This window comes from Anomaloglossus baeobatrachus, chromosome 4 (genome assembly GCF_048569485.1).
Source record: "Anomaloglossus baeobatrachus isolate aAnoBae1 chromosome 4, aAnoBae1.hap1, whole genome shotgun sequence".
In the NCBI taxonomy this organism is placed as follows: domain Eukaryota; kingdom Metazoa; phylum Chordata; class Amphibia; order Anura; family Aromobatidae; genus Anomaloglossus; species Anomaloglossus baeobatrachus.
The window spans coordinates 705013943-705032033 of record NC_134356.1 but is presented as its reverse complement, the minus strand read 5'-3'; the positions used below and the strand labels follow the sequence as shown (position 1 = coordinate 705032033).

Sequence of the window (18091 nt, the reverse complement as noted above, 5' to 3'; positions counted from 1 at the left end):
GGTTTCGGTCCTTCCCAGGCTCGGGCACGTCCCAATTGCCCTTGTCCAACAGGACTCAAAAGGCTCAGAGGGGCGCAGGTTCCTGGCGGGCTCAATCACGCCCGGAGAAGGCAGCCGGAGGAACCGCTACCAAGGCGGTTTCCTCATGACTTTCAGCCCTCTCTCTCCGCGTCCGCGGTCGGTGGCAGACTCCCCCGCTTTAGCGACATTTAACTGCCACAGGTCAATGGCCGGTGGGTGAGAGACAGTTTGTCGCAAAAACTTCCTCACCGGCCGAGCCGAGGCTCTTCTGCAGGCAGTAGGAGTCGTAATCCCGGTTCCTCCTCAGGAACAAGAGACACTTTTTACTCCGATCTGGTCGGGGTGACAAAATAGGACGACTCCTTCCGTTCCGTTCTGGACCTTAAACTGCTCAACAAGCACGTGAAAACCAGGCGGTTCCGGATGGAATCCCTCCGCTCCGTCATTGCCTCAATGTCTCAAGGAGATTTCCTAGCATCAATAGACATCAGGATGCTTATCCCCACGTGCCGATTGCTCCAGAGCACCGGCGTTTGCTACGATTCGTTATTGAAGACGAGCATCTTCGGTTCGTAGCCCTACCCTTCGGTCTGGCGACAGCCCCACGGGTTTTCACCAAGTTCATGGCAGCAGTGGGACCACTCCCGCACTCTCAGGGTCACCCTGTGATCCCTTACTCAGACCATCTACTTGTCAAGGCACTCTTTTAAGAGGCATGCCAACACAGCCTGAACATGGCGCTGGAGACTTCCCAGAGTTTCGGGTGGGTCCTCAACTTTTCAAAGTTAAACCCAATCGCTGGCATATCTTAGCTTGGGGTTTCACACTCCCTCAGCGATGGCGAAGCTTCCACTGGACAAACAGCGGTCACTACAGACGGGGGTGCAGTCTCTCCTTCAAGGAGACACCTCATCCAGAGGCAGTCCCTTTCACGCAGTTTCATCTGCGTCCACTTCAATAGAACATTCTTCGCTAATGGGAGGGGACGTCGATGTCCCTACACAGGAACGTCCCCCTTTCTCAGACGATCAAGGACTCTCTTCAGAGGAGTCCACTCTTCAGATCAATTGTCTGGAGCTCTGGGCAGTGCATATGGCACTGCAAGACTTCCTGCAGTGGCTGGAAGGCAAACAGATCCGAATTCAGTCGGACAATCCACAGCGGTGGCATACATCAACCACCAAGGCGGACTACGCAGTCGGCGAGCCTCCCAGGAAGTCCGCCGGATTCTGCTAGGGGTGGAAGACAGAGCATACACCATATCCGCAGTTCACATCCCGGGCGTAGAAAACTGGGAAGCAGACTTCCTCAGTCACCAGGGCGTGGACGCAGCAGAATGGTCTCTGCACCCGGACGGGTTTCACGAATCGGCACAACAGCAAGGTCCCGGTTTTCATGACGATCAAAGAGCTCTGGCGACAGGCATCTCACGGTCGGTCAACCGTGGGCACTACCAGACCGGCCAGACTTACTGTCCCAAGGGCCGTTTTTCCATCTGAATTCTACGGCCCTGAACCTACTGTGTGGCCATTGCGTCCTAGATCCTAGTGTCCTCAGGATTATCCCACGGGGTCGTTGTCACCATGAGACAGGCTATGAAGCCCACGTCTGCTAAGATCTACCACGGAAGTGGAAGATTTTCTTTTACTTGTGCTCTGTACAAGGAGTGTCCCCCTGGCCATTGGCATTGCCTACTTTTCTTTCCTCCCTGCAATCTGGGTTGGAAAAGGGCTTGTCGCTCGGCTACCTTAAAGGGCAAGTCTCGGCGCTATTGGTGTTTTTTTCAGAAGCGTCTAGCACGACGTCCGCAGGTACGCACGTTCCTGCAGGGGGTTTGGTCATATCGTCCCCCCGTACGAGCGGCCGTTAGATCCATGGGATCTGAACAGGGTACTAGTTGCTCTCCAGAAGCCGCCTTTCGAGTCTCTGACGGATGTTTCACTCTCTCGACTATCACGGAAAGTGGCCTTTCTGGTAGCGATCACGTCTCTTCGGAGAGTGTCTGAGCTAGCAGCGCTGTCATCCAAGGCTCCCTTCCTGGTGGTCCACCAGGACAAGGTAGTGCTGCGCCCCATTCAGGAGTTTCTCCCTAAGATAGTATCCTCGTTTCATATTAATCAGGATATCTCCTTACCTTCTTTTTGTCCTCATCCGGTTCACCGGTATGAAAAGGATTTACATTTGTTAGATCTGGTGAGAGCACTCAGAATCTACATTTCCCGCACGGCGCCCCTGCGCCGCTCTGATGCACTCTTTGTCCTTGTCGCTGGCCAGCGCAAGGGGTCGCAGGCTTCCGAAGCCACCCTGGCTCGATGGATCAAAGAACCAATTCTTGAAGCCTACCGTTCTGCTGGGCTTCCGGTTCCATCAGGGCTGAAGGCCCATTCTACCAGAGCCGTGGGTGCGTCCTGGGCATTACGACACCAGGCTACGGCTCAACAGGTGTGCCAGGCAGCTACCTGGTCGAGTCTGCACACTTTCACCATACTTATCAGGTGCATACCTATGCTTCGGCGGACGCCAGCCTAGGTAGAAGAGTCCTGCAGGCGGCAGTTGCCTCCCCGTAGGGGAGGGCTGTCTTTGCAGCTCTAACATGAGGTATTTCTTTACCCACCCAGGGACAGCTTTTGGACGTCCCAATCGTCTGGGTCTCCCAATGGAGCGCCGAAGAAGAAGGGAATTTTGTTACTTACCGTAAATTCCTTTTCTTCAGCGCTCTATTGGGAGACCCAGACAATTGGGTGTATAGCTACTGCCTCCGGAGGTCACACAAAGTATTACACTAAAAAGTGTAAGGCCCCTCCCCTTCTGGCTATACACCCCCCGTGGGATCACGGGCTTACTCAGTTTTAGCTTTGTGTGCGAAGGAGGTCATACATCCACGCATAGCTCCACATTGTATAGTCAGCAGTAGCTGCTGACTATCTCGGATGGAAGAAAAGAGGACACATATAGTGTCCCCAGCATGCTCCCTTCTCACCAGATGGTGTTGCAAGGTTGAGGTACCTATTGCTGGTACAGAGGCCGGAGCCCCACATGCTGTTTTCCTTCCACATCCCCTTGGAGGGCCCTGTGGAAGTGGGATCTGTCGGCCTCCAAGCCCTGAGGCCGGGCTCCATCCACAGACCCAGAAGAACCTGATGGATGTGGAGCACGAGTACTATCAGGGACAAGGCCCTGCATCGGTCAGGTACTCGGTGTCTCCGGCAAGCACAGCACGCTCCGGGCTTGCTGGGCGTTATAGTGCGCCGGGGACATTAGTGATGGGCTTATGTTGCTGCAGCCATGGCTGAGCGACGGGTCATGTTTAGGAACTTGCGCCGACCGCTCATACGGCGGCGGCGCTGATGTGACTTGTAGTGCGCCGGGGACTTGGCGCCGACCGCGCTTTTACGGCGGGGGCGCCTGTAACTTTACTCCCCGGCTTCTGAGGCCTGGCACCGCTTCGTTCCCGCCCCCAGCCCTGCCAGTCAGAGGAGGGGCGGGACGCTGTACAGATCTCAGCGCAGGGAGCTGGAGTCTGCTTTGCATTCTCCAGCCCCCTCTCACTGAACACAGTGAGATGCCGGGTTCCCGCTCTTGGCTGGGGCTCGCCCACGGCCCGCCCCTCTGCACAGGACGTGGAAGAGAAGCCGGCAGCCATTATGGTTTCCACTCTGGGAGAACGGAACCAGGCACAGGTTTTTGAGCGACCTCATACTCGCGCTGGGCGGGCGATAGGCAGTACTGGTCCCACTAATACTGAAGTGGGCTTTTGAACTGTGTGCGGATATGCGATGCAGCACTGTACTGTCGCTATTCTGGGCATACTCTCCTAGATGGCTAGACAAGTGTTCAATGATTAGTCTGCAGTGTTTGTTGGCAGATTTGGCAACAGCAAAGTGCCAAGGCACAAGCTTTCATTGCCGCTTCGTTTGCAGGTGCTGCAATTGGGTTTATTGTCATGCTATACATGCACTATATGTCGTTTTTCTTGGCTAATGCACCTAGTTAAACAGACAATAGCAGCAGTAAGGCAAGGCTGCCAAGGCACAGGCTCTCAATGCTGCTTGATTTGCTTGTACTGCAGTGTTTTTCTGTCATGCTTGTCTGCTATACATTTCCTGTATGTCGCTATCCTTGCCTCATGCTCCTAGTTAACTAGACAACAGCAGCAGTAGAGCAGTGGTGCCAAGGCACCAGCTTGCAAGGCTGCTGCATTTGCATGTGCTGGCAGTGTTTACTGTCATGTTTGTATGCGATACATTCACTGTATGTCGCTATCCTTGTCTCATACTCCTAGATATATAGACAATAGCAGCAGAAGGCCTAATGTGCTAAGCCACAAGTTTCAATGCTGCGTGTACTACATGTGCTGAAGTGTTTACTTGTACTTCAGGCTTGTATGCTATACATTCACTGTATGTCGCTATCCTTGTCTCATACTCCTAGATATATAGACAATAGCAGCAGAAGAGCTAATGTGCCAAGCCACAAGTTTTCAATGCTACGGGTACTACAGGTGCTGAAGTGTTTACTTGTACTTCGTGCTTGAATGCTATACATTCACTGTATGTCGCTATCCTTGTCTCAAGCTCCTGGATAAATAGACAACAGCAGCAGAAGAGCTAATGTGCCAAGCCACAAGTTTTCAATGCTGCGTGTACTACATGAGCTGAAGTGTTTATTTGTACTTCATGCTTGTATGATTATTTACTGTACGGTCGCTATCCTAGGCTATGCACTTAGATAGCTAGACAACAACAGCAGAAAAAGAAAAGGCCAATGAGGACTTTATATGTTGCTTGTACTGCATGTAATACGAGTCTAGGACCCCAGTGCGGGCAATTGCTTGACCGGGGTTTTCGGCTATATGTGGTTAAAAGAACCACCTGTGCTTCCTGTCCAGAGACAGGGACGAAATTGCAGTTTCTTTCCGCTGTTATATTGGCTGTGACTATGGCTGACATCTTACAGTCTGGCAGCCCACGCAGACCTTGGGCAATATAGTTGCAATGCCCCTGGCCACCATGATTTGAGGAGCAGCTCAAGGCTCCAGGGTGGTTTTCACGCGTCCCAGGGGGCAGGCTCCGACACGGACGTCAGTTCAAGAGGGCCTAAGCAGGCTCGCTGGGAATAGTCCTCGACTCCATCAGTGAAAGAGTCAGCTTCACAGCAGGGGAGATCTCTTTTCTAATATCGCAAGCAATTGCGTACTCGTCTGGCCCTCTGATCCTAGAGATGCAGTCCAGAAACGCAACGCTTTTCACGATAAGCGTTCTCCGACCGTATTAATGAGACACTCTCCTCCCTGATTGGACAAGCGCTAGCCCAGGTCCAAATGTGGATCTCCCGATCTCCAGGCTTGCAGCTGGATCTATAGTTGTAGTGGTGGATGGGGCTTCACGTCAAAATGCCATTGACAGATAGATAGGTTCTGGCCGCAATCTGTCTATGAAGCTATCGGCAGGTCGGTTGCTCCGGCAGTCGCAGCCGTGAAGGCACTCCAAGCTATTTCAGATAGTGTTGCGCAGAGGGACGCTGTCACCGGTACATCTCGGTCTCAGCAGCGTCTGTAATCTCGCAATCGCCGCATGGCGAACCATGCTGTTAAGGCTGTCCGAGACTCTACGAGCCGGACGGCGGTGGCATCGGCCATCTCCGTATTTTTTACGCAGAGCCTAGTGGTTAACAGATTGGATCAGATGCTTCTTCCAACAAAGTGCTTAACCAGGTTGCCTTTATCTAGTGATAGTCTGTTGGTAAGGGTTGAATGAATTCATTCAACTGTCCAAAACGACTCAAAAGGCCCAGAAGGGCATAGATTCCTAGCAGGCTCAAGTACGCCCGGGGAAGGCAGCCGGAGGAATCGCTACCAAAGCGTTTTTTTCTCATAATTTTCAGCCTTCTCACTCCGCAACCGCGGGGAGCAGACTCCCCCGCTTTAGCGACATTTACCTACCACAGGTCAAAGGCCGGTGAGAGAGAGTCAGTTTGTCTCAAACTACCTCTCCGACCGAGACGAGGCTCTTCTGCAGGCAGGACGAGTGGTAATCCCCGTTCCTCTTCAGGAACCAGTTACGCCTTTTGCTTCGACCTGGTCGTGGTGCCAAGATAGGACGGCTCCTTCCGTCCCGTTCTGGAATTTAAACTGCTTAACAAGCACGTGACAACCAGGCGGTTCCGGAGGGAATCACTCCGCTCCGTCATTGCCTCACTGTCTCAAAGAGTTTTTCCTAACATCCATAGACATTAGGATGCTTATCTCCACGTGCCGATTGCTCCAAGGCACCGGCGTTGGCTACGGGCATATTTCGTTTTGTAGCCCTACCCTTCGGCTGGCGACAGCCCCACGGGTTTTTCACCAAGTTCATGGCAGCAGTGGGAGCAGTCCCGCGCTCTTACGGTCACTCTGTGATCCCTTTCTTGGACAATCTACTTGTCAAGGCACTCTCTTTTAGAAGCATGCCAACACAACCTGAACATGGCGCTGGACCCTTCCCAGAGTTTCGGGGAGGTCTTTGACTTCTTCTAAGTTGAACCCAATCGCTGGCATATCTTGGCATAGAGTTTTCACACTCTCTCAGTGATAGTGAATTCCGCTGGACAAACAGCGTTCACTACAGACGAGGGTGCAGTCTCTCCTTCAAGGAGGCGCCTCATCCAGAGGCGAGCCTTTTCACGCAGTTTCATCTGCGTCCGCATCATTAGAAGATTCTTCGCTAAGGGGAAGGAAGTCGATGTTCCTACACAGTAACGTCCCCCTTTCACAGACGGTCAAAGACCGTCTTCAGAGGAGTCCACTCTTCAACTCAGTGGTCTAGAGCTCTGGGCAGTGTATCTTGCACTGCAAGCTTTCCTGCAGTGGCTGGAATGCAATCAGAACCGAATTCAGTCGGACTATCCACAGCGGTGGCGTACACATTCCGGACGTACAACACTAGGAAGCAAGTCTTCCTCAGTCGCGAGGACGTGGACGCAGGGGAATGGGACCTGCTCCCGGTTGGCTTCAAGAAATCGGTAGCCGCGGGATGAGGACGGACGTCGACATCATGGCGTATCGGCAACTACAAGGTCTCGATTTTCATGGCGGGAGCTCTGGCGACAGGCGCCTTGGCTCAAGATTGGTCGCAGTTCCAGCTTCCGATTGCTGCCGCACTATTCTCGTCGTCCCAGACTGGCCGAGGAGGTTGTGGTACCGAGATCTGTGGCATCTCACCGTCAGTCGACTGTGAGCATTACGTCAGGGTCACAATGAGACGGGCTCGCCAGCCGCGGTTTGCCAAGATATTCCACAACTCGTGGAAGATATTCTTATCTTGGTGTTTTGCTCAGGGAGTGTATCCCTGGCCATCGGCTTTGCCTACTTTGCCTGCCCTCCTGCACTCTGGTCGGGAAAACGGTTGGTCGCTCGGCTCCCTTTAAGGGCAAGTCTCGGCACTATCCGTGTTGTTTCAGAAGCGTCTAGCACGTCTTCCTAAGGTGCGCACGTTGCTACAGGGAGTGTCATATTGTGCCCCCGTACGAGCGGCCGTTAGATCCATGGGATCTGAACGAGGTACTCGTTGCTCTCCAGGAGCCGCCTTTCGAGCCTCTGATGGGAGTTTCCCCTTTCTCGCCTGTCACAGAAAGTGGCTTTTCTAGGGCGATCACGTTTCTTCGGCGAGTGTATGAGCTGGCAGCTCTGTCATATCAGGCTCCCTTCCTGGTGTTTCACCAGGACTAGGTAGTGTTGCGCTCCATTCAGGAGTTTCTCCCTAAGGTAGTATCCGCGTTTCAGCTTAATCAGGATATATCATTACCTTCATTTTGTCCTCATCCGACTCACCGGTTTGAAACGGGTTTACATTTGTTAGATCTGGTCAGAGGACTCAGAATCTACTTTTCCCGCACGGCGCCTATGCGCCGATCTGATGCACTGTTTGTCCTTGTCGCTGGTACGCGCAAGGGATTGCAGGCTTCTAAAGCCAACATGGCTCGATGGCTCAAAGAACCAATTCTTGAAGCCTACCGTTCTGCTGAGCTTCCGGTTCCATCAGGGCTGAAGGCCCATTCAACCAGAGCCGTGGGTGTGTCCTGGGCATTACGCCACCAGGCTACGGCTCAACAGGTGTGCCAGGCAGCTACCTGGTCGAGTCTGCACATTTTCACCAAACATTATCAGGTGCATACCTATGCTTCGGCGGATGCCGGCCTAGGTAGAAGAGTACTGCAGGCGGCAGTGGCCTCCCCGTAGGGGAGCGCTGTCTTGCAGCCCTATCAAGAGGTATTTATTTACCCACCCAGGGACAGCTTTTGAACGTCCCAATTGTCTGGGTCTCCCAATAGAGCGCTGAAGAAGAAGGGAATTTTGTACTTACCGTAAATTCCTTTTCTTCTAGCTCTTATTGGGAGACCCAGCACCCGCCCTGTTGTCCTTCGGGATTCTTGGTTTGTTGCGGGTACACATGTTATTCATGTTGAACGGTTTGCAGTTCTCCGATGTTATTCGGAGTGAATTTGTTTAAACCAGTTATTGGCTTTCCTCCTTCTTGCTTTGGCACTAAAACTGAGTAAGCCCGTGATCCCACGGGGGGTGTATAGCCAGAAGGGGAGGGGCCTTACACTTTTTAGTGTAATACTTTGTGTGACCTCCGGAGGCAGTAGCTATACACCCAATTGTCTGGGTCTCCCAATAAGAGCTAGAAGAAAAGGAATTTACGGTAAGTACAAAATTCCCTTCTTCTTCTAGCTCCTATTGGGAGACCCAGCACCCGCCCTGTTGTCCTTCGGGATTTTTGGTTTGTTTGCGGGTACACATGTTGTTCATGTTGAACGGTTTTCAGTTCTCCGACGTTACTTCGGAGTGAATTTGTTTAAACCAGTTATTGGCTTTCCTCCTTCTTGCTTTTGCACTAAAACTGGTGAGCCAGTGATCCCACTGGGGGTGTATAGCCAGAAGGGGAGGGGCCTTACACTTTTTAGTGTAATTGCTTTGTGTGGCCTCCGGAGGCAGTGCTATACACCCAATCGTCTGGGTCTCCCAATAGGAGCTAGAAGAAAAAGAATTTACGGTAAGTAACAAAATTCCCTTCTTTTTTTTTTTTTTCTCTACGGACATTTTCGGCAGCTATTTGAAGCGCACGTGTGCTCTTCAGAGCGCTGCAGAAATTTCTGCAGGGCTAGTACGCAACGTGCGCACATAGCCTTATAGCGGGGAAGCCAGGAGGACAAGAGACAGATTCCTATAGTCTCAGGAATTTCAGACAACTGGCAAAGACAAACAGCGAGCACATTCCTATATCCAAAATCAAGGTTTGAGCTGCCAACCAGGTGAGTAGAACAGAGGAACAGAATCCAACCCACTAACATCAAGGACCACAGGAGGGAGTCCAAGAGCGGAGCTCCACCAGACAATATTCACAACACATAGTGTATTACATATTTATAATTTAATACAGTTTTTTGTGTTCTAAAGTTGTATCCAATAAATATATTTTATGTTCTATCTAAATATCTTTGATTATTGTATCATAAAAATGATGAAATGTCTGATGATCACATTGTACTACAAGAAATTTTTCACGTAAATATAAGCAATATATGTGGGAATCTGAGTCGATGCAAAGGAAATTGAGGAGTCTGAGTTGCAGGTTTGGCTTACCGACTCCACAGCCCTGTGTGGGAGGGGGTGGTGGTGTGCTGGGTGTGCGGCGCGTGCTGTGGGAGGTGGTGTTGTGCTGGGTGTGTGGGAGGTGGTGGTGTGCGGCGCGTGCTGTGGGAGGTGGTGGTGTGCTGGGTGTGTGGGAGGTGGTGTTGTGCTGGGTGTGCGGCGCGTGCTGGTGGTGTTGTGCTGGGTGTGCGGCGCATGCTGTGGGAGGTGGTGTTCTGGGTGTGCGGCGCGAGCTGTGGGAGGTGGTGTGCTGGGTGTGTGGGAGGTGGTGTGCTGTGTGTGCGGCGCGTGCTGTGGGAGGTGGTGTTGTGCTGGGTGTGTGGGAGGTGGTGTGCTGGGTGTGCGGCGCATGCTGTGGGAGGTGGTTTTGTGCTGGGTGTGTGGCGCGTGCTGTGGGAGGTGGTGTGCTGGGTGTGTGTGTGTGTGTGTGTGTGTTTCTTGCTGTAGGAGGGGGTGTTGTGCTGTGTGTGTGGCGCGTGCTGTGGGAGGGGGTGTTGTGCTTTTTTTTTTTCTTCCCAATGGGGTCTCCTCTTTTCCCTGATGTTTAGGTTTAGCAGCTCCACCGAGCAGAGCAGCGCTTCTCGTCTGCTGAAACGTCACCGCCGGAGGCGTAAGCAGCGTCCCCCACGGCTGGAGAGGGTGAGTAGCAAGTGGCGAGGCCGCTGTGTCCCCCGCTCACCCCTCTATAGCCGCTGTCCTGTCTTTTTTTAGGCGTCCTCGCTCAGCAGTGTGACCGACTCAACCATGTCCCTAAACATCATCACTGTGACACTGAACATGGGTGAGAGGAAGCAGGGGGGCCTGGTGGGTGGGAGGACAGGATATGTGGTGCGCAGGGTGGGGTCTGGTGGGTGGGAGGACAGGATATGTGGTGTGCAGGGTGGGGTCTGGTGGGTGGGAGGACAGGATATGTGGTGTGCAGGGCGGGGTCTGGTGGGTGGGAGGACAGGATATGTGGTGTGCAGGGCGGGGTCTGGTGGGTGGGAGGACAGGATATGTGGTGTGCAGGGTGGGGTCTGGTGGGTGGGAGGACAGGATATGTGGTGTGCAGGGTGGGGTCTGGTGGGTGGGAGGACAGGATATGTGGTGTGCAGGGTGGGGTCTGGTGGGTGGGAGGACAGGATATGTGGTGTGCAGGGGCGGGGTCTGGTGGGTGGGAGGACAGGGTGTGTGGTGCGCGGGGTCTGGTGGGTGGGAGGACAGGGTGTGTGGTGCGCGGGGTCTGGTGGGTGGGAGGACAGGGTGTGTGGTGCGCGGGGTCTGGTGGGTGGGAGGACAGGGTGTGTGGTGCGCGGGGTCTGGTGGGTGGGAGGACAGGGTGTGTGGTGCACAGGGCGGGGTCTGGTGGGTGGGAGGACGGGATATGTGGTGTGCAGGGCGGGGTCTGGTGGGTGGGAGGACAGGGTGTGTGGTGCGCGGGGTCTGGTGGGTGGGAGGACAGGGTGTGTGGTGCGCGGGGTCTGGTGGGTGGGAGGACAGGGTGTGTGGTGCGCGGGGTCTGGTGGGTGGGAGGACAGGGTGTGTGGTGCGCGGGGTCTGGTGGGTGGGAGGACAGGGTGTGTGGTGCGCGGGGTCTGGTGGGTGGGAGGACAGGGTGTGTGGTGCGCGGGGTCTGGTGGGTGGGAGGACAGGGTGTGTGGTGCGCGGGGTCTGGTGGGTGGGAGGACAGGGTTGTGGTGCGCGGGGTCTGGTGGGTGGGAGGACAGGGTGTGTGGTGCGCGGGGTCTGGTGGGTGGGTGGACAGGGTATGTGGTGCACAGGGCGGGGTCTGGTGGGTGGGAGGACAGGATATGTGGTGTGCAGGGCGGGGTCTGGTGGGTGGGAGGACAGGGTGTGTGGAGTGCGGGGTCTGGTGGGTGGGCGTACAGGTATTCGGTGCTTCTTGCTGAACTGTACATTGTGTTCTCAGAGAAGTACAACTTCCTGGGCATCTCCATTGTGGGGCAGAGTAACGAGCGCGGGGACGGAGGCATCTACATTGGATCCATTATGAAGGGTGGAGCTGTGGCAGCTGATGGGAGGATCGAGCCGGGGGATATGCTGCTGCAGGTAAGCATCTAAAACTACCCCCGCACAGCATTGTTTTCTCTTCTTCACCTGCCGACTCGTGCCCCTCCCCCTCCCCCTCCTCGGCCTCGTTAGTCCCACCTCCCCCCCCCCCTCGTCCTACTACTCCCTCCGACTCCCCCCTCCTCGTCCGCCTACTCCCCCCCTCCTCGTTCTCCACCTCCCTCCCCCCTCCTCGTTCTCCACCCCCCCCCTCCTCGTTCTCCATCTCCCCCCCCCCCTCCTCGTCCTTCACCTCCCCCCCTTCTCGTCCTTCACCCCCCCTCCTCATCCTTCACCTCCCCCCCACCCTCGTCCTTCACCTCCCCCCCCCCCCCTCCTCGTCGTCTTCCACCACCCCCCCCCCCCCCCCCCCCGACTGCCTTTTGTGCTGAGTTCTGGGTTTTTTTGCAGGTGAATGACATCAACTTTGAGAACATGAGCAATGATGACGCAGTGCGGGTCCTGAGAGACATCGTCCATAAGCCCGGGTAACTGAGAGCCAGTGTGTGTGTGTGTTTGGGGGACGGGATGTGTAACAGGGGAGGGGTGTTATTTATTGAAGTAGTCAGCATGAGTGGAGGAGCGGGTGTGTATGTGTAAGGGGGTGGGGATCTGTGGTACCTGTGTGGGTGGGGGAGGTCTGTGTAAGGGGGTGGGGGCCTGTGGTACGTGTGTGTGTGTGTGCGTGCGCTGTGTAAGGGGGTGGGGGAGGGCTGTGTAAGGGGCTGTGGTACCTGTGAGGGAGGTCTGTGTAAAGGGGGGGGGGGCTGTAAGGGGGTGGGGGGAGGCTGTGAGGGTGGGGAAGGTCTGTGTAAGGGGGGGGGGCTGTGAGGGTGGGGGAGGTCTGTAAGGGGGGGGCTGTGAGGGTGGGGGAGGTCTGTGTAAAAGGGGGGGCTGTAAGGGGGGTTCTGTAAGGGGGTGGGGGAGGTCTGTGTAAGGGGGGTGGGGGGCCTGTGTTACCTGTGTGACCTGTATGTGGTTTGTGCGTGCAATCCTGCGCAGATCATTTGCATGTTCTTTGTGCATTCTGCGATAAGTGACGAGTCTCCACAAACTCGAGGAGCGCCGGATTTTGGCCGTTGAATTTTGCCACAGTCTTCACCACTTTTAAGAACATGGGAAAGGCCAGGAGCCATTTGGCGGCTGCTTTTCATCCTTCGTGTTCACCGACCACAAATGCCGGCTGCCGTCCTTGTTGGAGGAAACGTAAGGTTTAGGAGAGATGATTACTGCATTGAGGACGATGAAGGAAGGTGAGCAGATCCTACAGCAGAAGTCTCATTGAGGACGAAGAAGGAAGATGAGCAGATCCTACAGCAGACGTCTCATTGAGGACGAAGAAGGAAGGTGAGCAGATCCTACAGCAGACGTCTCATTGAGGACGAAGAAGGAAGATGAGCAGATCCTACAGCAGAAGTCTCATTGAGGACGATGAAGGAAGGTGAGCAGATCCTACAGCAGACGTCTCATTGAGGACGATGAAGGAAGGTGAGCAGATCCTACAGCAGAAGTCTCATTGAGGACGATGAAGGAAGGTGAGCAGATCCTACAGCAGAAGTCTCATTGAGGACGATGAAGGAAGGTGAGCAGATCCTACAGCAGACGTCTCATTGAGGACGATGAAGGAAGGTGAGCAGATCCTACAGCAGAAGTCTCATTGAGGACGATGAAGGAAGGTGAGCAGATCCTACAGCAGAAGTCTCATTGAGGACGATGAAGGAAGGTGAGCAGATCCTACAGCAGAAGTCTCATTGAAGACGAAGGAAGGTGAGCAGATCCTACAGCAGACGTCTCATTGAAGACGAAGAAGGAAGGAGAGCAGATCCTACAGCAGACGTCTCATTGAGGACGAAGAAGGAAGGTGAGCAAATCCTACAGCAGAAGTCTCATTGAGGACGATGAAGGAAGGTGAGCAGATCCTACAGCAGACGTCTCATTGAAGACGAAGAAGGAAGGTGAGCAAATCCTACAGCAGAAGTCTCATTGAGGACGATGAAGGAAGGTGAGCAGATCCTACAGCAGGACGTCTCATTGAGGACGAAGAAGGAAGGTGAGCAGATCCTACAGCAGACGTCTCATTGAAGACGAAGAAGGAAGGTGAGCAAATCCTACAGCAGAAGTCTCATTGAGGACGAAGAAGGAAGGTGAGCAGATCCTACAGCAGAAGTCTCATTGAGGACGAAGAAGGAAGGTGAGCAGATCCTACAGCAGACGTCTCATTGAGGATGATGAAGGAAGGTGAGCAGATCCTACAGCAGACGTCTCATTGAGGATGATGAAGGAAGGTGAGCAGATCCTACAGCAGACGTCTCATTGAGGATGATGAAGGAAGGTGAGCAGATCCTACAGCAGACGTCTCATTGAGGATGATGAAGGAAGGTGAGCAGATCATCATCCTCAATGAGACGTCTGCTGTAAGATCTGCTCACCTTCCTTCATCATCCTCAATGAGACGTCTGCTGTAGGATCTGCTCACCTTCCTTCATCATCTTCAATGAGACGTCTGCTGTAGGATCTGCTCACCTTCCTTCATCATCCTCAATGAGACGTCTGCTGTAGGAAGGAAGGTGAGCAGATCCTACAGGAGACGTCTCATTGAAGACGAAGAAGGAAGGTGAGCAAATCCTACAGCAGAAGTCTCATTGAGGATGAAGAAGGAAGGTGAGCAGATCCTACAGCAGACGTCTCATTGAGGATGATGAAGGAAGGTGAGCAGATCCTACAGCAGCAGTCTCATTGTGGACGAAGAAGGAAGGTGAGCAGATCCTACAGGAGACGTCTCATTCAAGACGAAGAAGGAAGGTGAGCAGATCCTACAGCAGACGTCTCATTGAAGACGAAGAAGGAAGATGAGCAGATCCTACAGCAGACGTCTCATTGAAGACGAAGAAGGAAGGTGAGCAGATCCTTCAGCAGATGTCTCATTGAAGATGAAGAAGGAAGGTGAGCAGATCCTTCAGCAGACGTCTCATTGAAGACGAAGAAGGAAGGTGAGCAGATCCTACAGCAGAAGTCTCATTGAAGACGAAGAAGGAAGGTGAGCAGATCCTACAGCAGACGTCTCATTGAGGATGATGAAGGAAGGTGAGCAGATCCTACAGCAGACGTCTCATTGAAGATGAAGAAGGAAGGTGAGCAGATCCTACAGCAGACGTCTCATTGAGGACGAAGAAGGAAGGTGAGCAGATCCTACAGCAGACGTCTCATTGAAGACGAAGAAGGAAGGTGAGCAGATCCTACAGCAGCAGTCTCATTGAAGACAATGAGGGAAGGAGAGCAGATCCTACAGCAGACGTCTCATTGAGGATGACGAAGGAAGGTGAGCAGATCCTACAGCAGATGTCTCATTGAGAATGACGAAGGAAGGTGAGCAGATCCTACAGCAGACGTCTCATTGAGGATGATGAAGGAAGGTGAGCAGATCCTACAGGAAGACGTCTCATTGAAGACAATGAGGGAAGGTGAGCAGATCCTACAGCAGACGTCTCATTGAGGATGACGAAGGAAGGTGAGCAGATCCTACAGCAGATGTCTCATTGAGGATGACGAAGGAAGGTGAGCAGATCCTACAGCAGACGTCTCATTGAGGATGATGAAGGAAGGTGAGCAGATCCTACAGCAGACGTCTCATTGAGGATGATGAAGGAAGGTGAGCAGATCCTACAGGAAGACGTCTCATTGAAGACAATGAGGGAAGGTGAGCAGATCCTACAGCAGACGTCTCATTGAGGATGACGAAGGAAGGTGAGCAGATCCTACAGCAGACGTCTCATTGAGGATGATGAAGGAAGGTGAGCAGATCCTACAGCAGACGTCTCATTGAGGATGATGAAGGAAGATGAGCAGATCTTACAGCAGACGTCTCATTGAAGATGACTAAGGAAGGTGAGGAGAGATCCTACAGCAGACGTCTCATTGAGGACAATGAGGGAAGGTGAGCAGATCCTACAGCAGACGTCTCATTGAGGATGACTAAGGAAGGTGAGGAGAGATCCTACAGCAGACGTCTCATTGAGGATGATGAAGGAAGGTGAGCAGATCTTACAGCAGATGTCTCATTGAGGATGATGATGAAGGAAGGTGAGCAGATACTACAGCAGACATCTCATTGAGGATGATGAAGGAAGGTGAGCAGATCCTACAGCAGACGTGTCTAGTCACCATACACACAGAGAAGACATTTGTATTGCTCCTGAAGACCGTGGAATGAAAGCGTGTGACCCCCGAGAAGCCGGGGGATCCGCACTGCTCAGGAGCCAGTACCAGGCTCTCACGCAGGACAACCATGATCAGGGACATCAAGAGAAGACCCTGCCCACAAATAACCTCGTGAGCGGTCAGTCTTCAGGGATGGAGAGAGAAAAAAAAACGTGAAGAAGAAACAGAGTGGTGGTCATGGGGGCGTCCCCATCTGCAGACTGGAAATAACCTCGAGAGATGTGCCATCATCCAGGTGCAAAAATGAATGATGTGTCTGACGGGATATCGGGACTCTTCAGATCTACCCATTCCTGCTAATACGGTGAGGACAAATGCCACCGCAATAAAGCCATCTGAAATGGCGAAGACTTAGGTAAGAAAGTGAAAACTGGGAGCGCAGGCGTCTTCTCATCCGTCCTCCCAGTGGACGGCCATGGGACAAGGAGGTGGAACAAGACTCTACAGGAGAACACCTGGCTACAGCCATGGGACAAGGAGGTGGAACAAGACTCTACAGGAGAACACCTGGCTGCCGCCATGGGACAAGGAGGTGGAGCAAGACTACAGGAGAACACCTGGCTGCTGCCATGAGACAAGGAGGTGGAACAAGACTCTACAGGAGAACACCTGGCTTCGGTCATGGGACAAGGAGGTGGAACAAGACTCTACAGGAGAATACCCAGCTACGGCCATGGGACAAGGAGGTGGAACAAGACTCTACAGGAGAACACCTGGCTGCGGCCATGGGACAAGGAGGTGGAACAAGACTCTACAGGAGAACACCTGGCTACAGCCATGGGACAAGGAGGTGGAACAAGACTCTACAGGAGAACACCTGGCTTCGGCCATGGGACAAGGAGGTGGAACAAGACTCTACAGGAGAATACCCAGCTACGGCCATGGGACAAGGAGGTGGAACAAGACTCTACAGGAGAACACCTGGCCGCGGCCCTGGGGCAATCAGCGAGGATTATGAAATCTGGATCACACAGTAAATTACCTATATGATGGACTCCTCGCTAGAGATGGGCCACACCTGACAGAGACTAGAAAACACGTCTGGACGTCGCCGCCCTGCACTCATCAGGACAATGCTACGGAGAATGTGACTATTGGAAGTGGAAACGAAGAACAAAGACCAAAAATCAGAGCAACAAAAGTATTACAGAGAAAACCGATCCCAAACTAGAACGCGTGTATACAAATGCACAGAGCGCGGCAAAGGAGGACTGGAGCCGCTAACACAGGAACATGGTGTGATGGAGTGCGCGGAGACTACGAGGACGATGCACAGGAACAGAGATATGGTGTCATACAGTGCTGAGACTACGGGGACGATGCACAGGAACAGAGATATGGTGTCATACAGTGCTGAGACTACGGGGACGATGCACAGGAACACAGATATGGTGTCATACAGTGCTGAGACTACAGGGACGATGCACAGGAACAGAGATATGGTGTCATGGACAGCACTGAGACTACGGGGACGATGCACAGGAGCAGAGATATGATGTCATACACAGCGCGGAGACTACGGGTACGATACACAGGAATAGGGATATGGTGTCATAGTGCTGAGACTACGGGGACGATACACAGGAACAGGGATATGGTGTCATACACAGCACAGACTACGGGGACGATGCACAGGAGCAGAGATATGATGTCATACACAGCGCGGAGACTACGGGTACGATACACAGGAATAGGGATATGGTGTCATAGTGCTGAGACTACGGGGACGATACACAGGAACAGGGATATGGTGTCATACACAGCACAGACTACGGGGACGATGCACAGGAACAGAGATATGATGTCATACACAGCGCGGAGACTACGGGGACAATACACAGGAATAGGGATATGGTTTCATAGTGCTGAGACTACGGGGACGATGCACAGGAACAGAGATATGGTGTCAGACAGCGCGGAGACTACGGGGACGATGCACAGGAAGAGAGATATGGTGTCATGGACAGCACTGAGACTACGGGGACGATGCACAGGAACAGAGATATGGTGTCATACACAGCACTGAGACTACGGGGATGATGCACAGGAACAGAGATATGGTGTCATGGACAGCGCGGAGACTACGGGGACGATGCACAGGAAGAGAGATATGGTGTCATACAGTGCTGAGACTATGGAAACGATGCACAGGAGCAGAGATATGGTGTTATA

At 53.3% G+C, this 18091-nt stretch overlaps 1 protein-coding gene across 1 annotated transcript in view; it reads left to right on the top strand.

The window, feature by feature from the left end:
* Positions 1-18091, top strand: part of DVL2 (dishevelled segment polarity protein 2) — a 65844-nt gene that overhangs the window by 21257 nt on the left and 26496 nt on the right. The window contains exons 6-9 of the mRNA XM_075344166.1: positions 10201-10291; positions 10364-10433; positions 11562-11701; positions 12113-12189. Coding sequence (XP_075200281.1) covers positions 10201-10291; positions 10364-10433; positions 11562-11701; positions 12113-12189 — 378 coding nt within the window. The remainder of the gene's footprint in view (positions 1-10200; positions 10292-10363; positions 10434-11561; positions 11702-12112; positions 12190-18091) is intronic.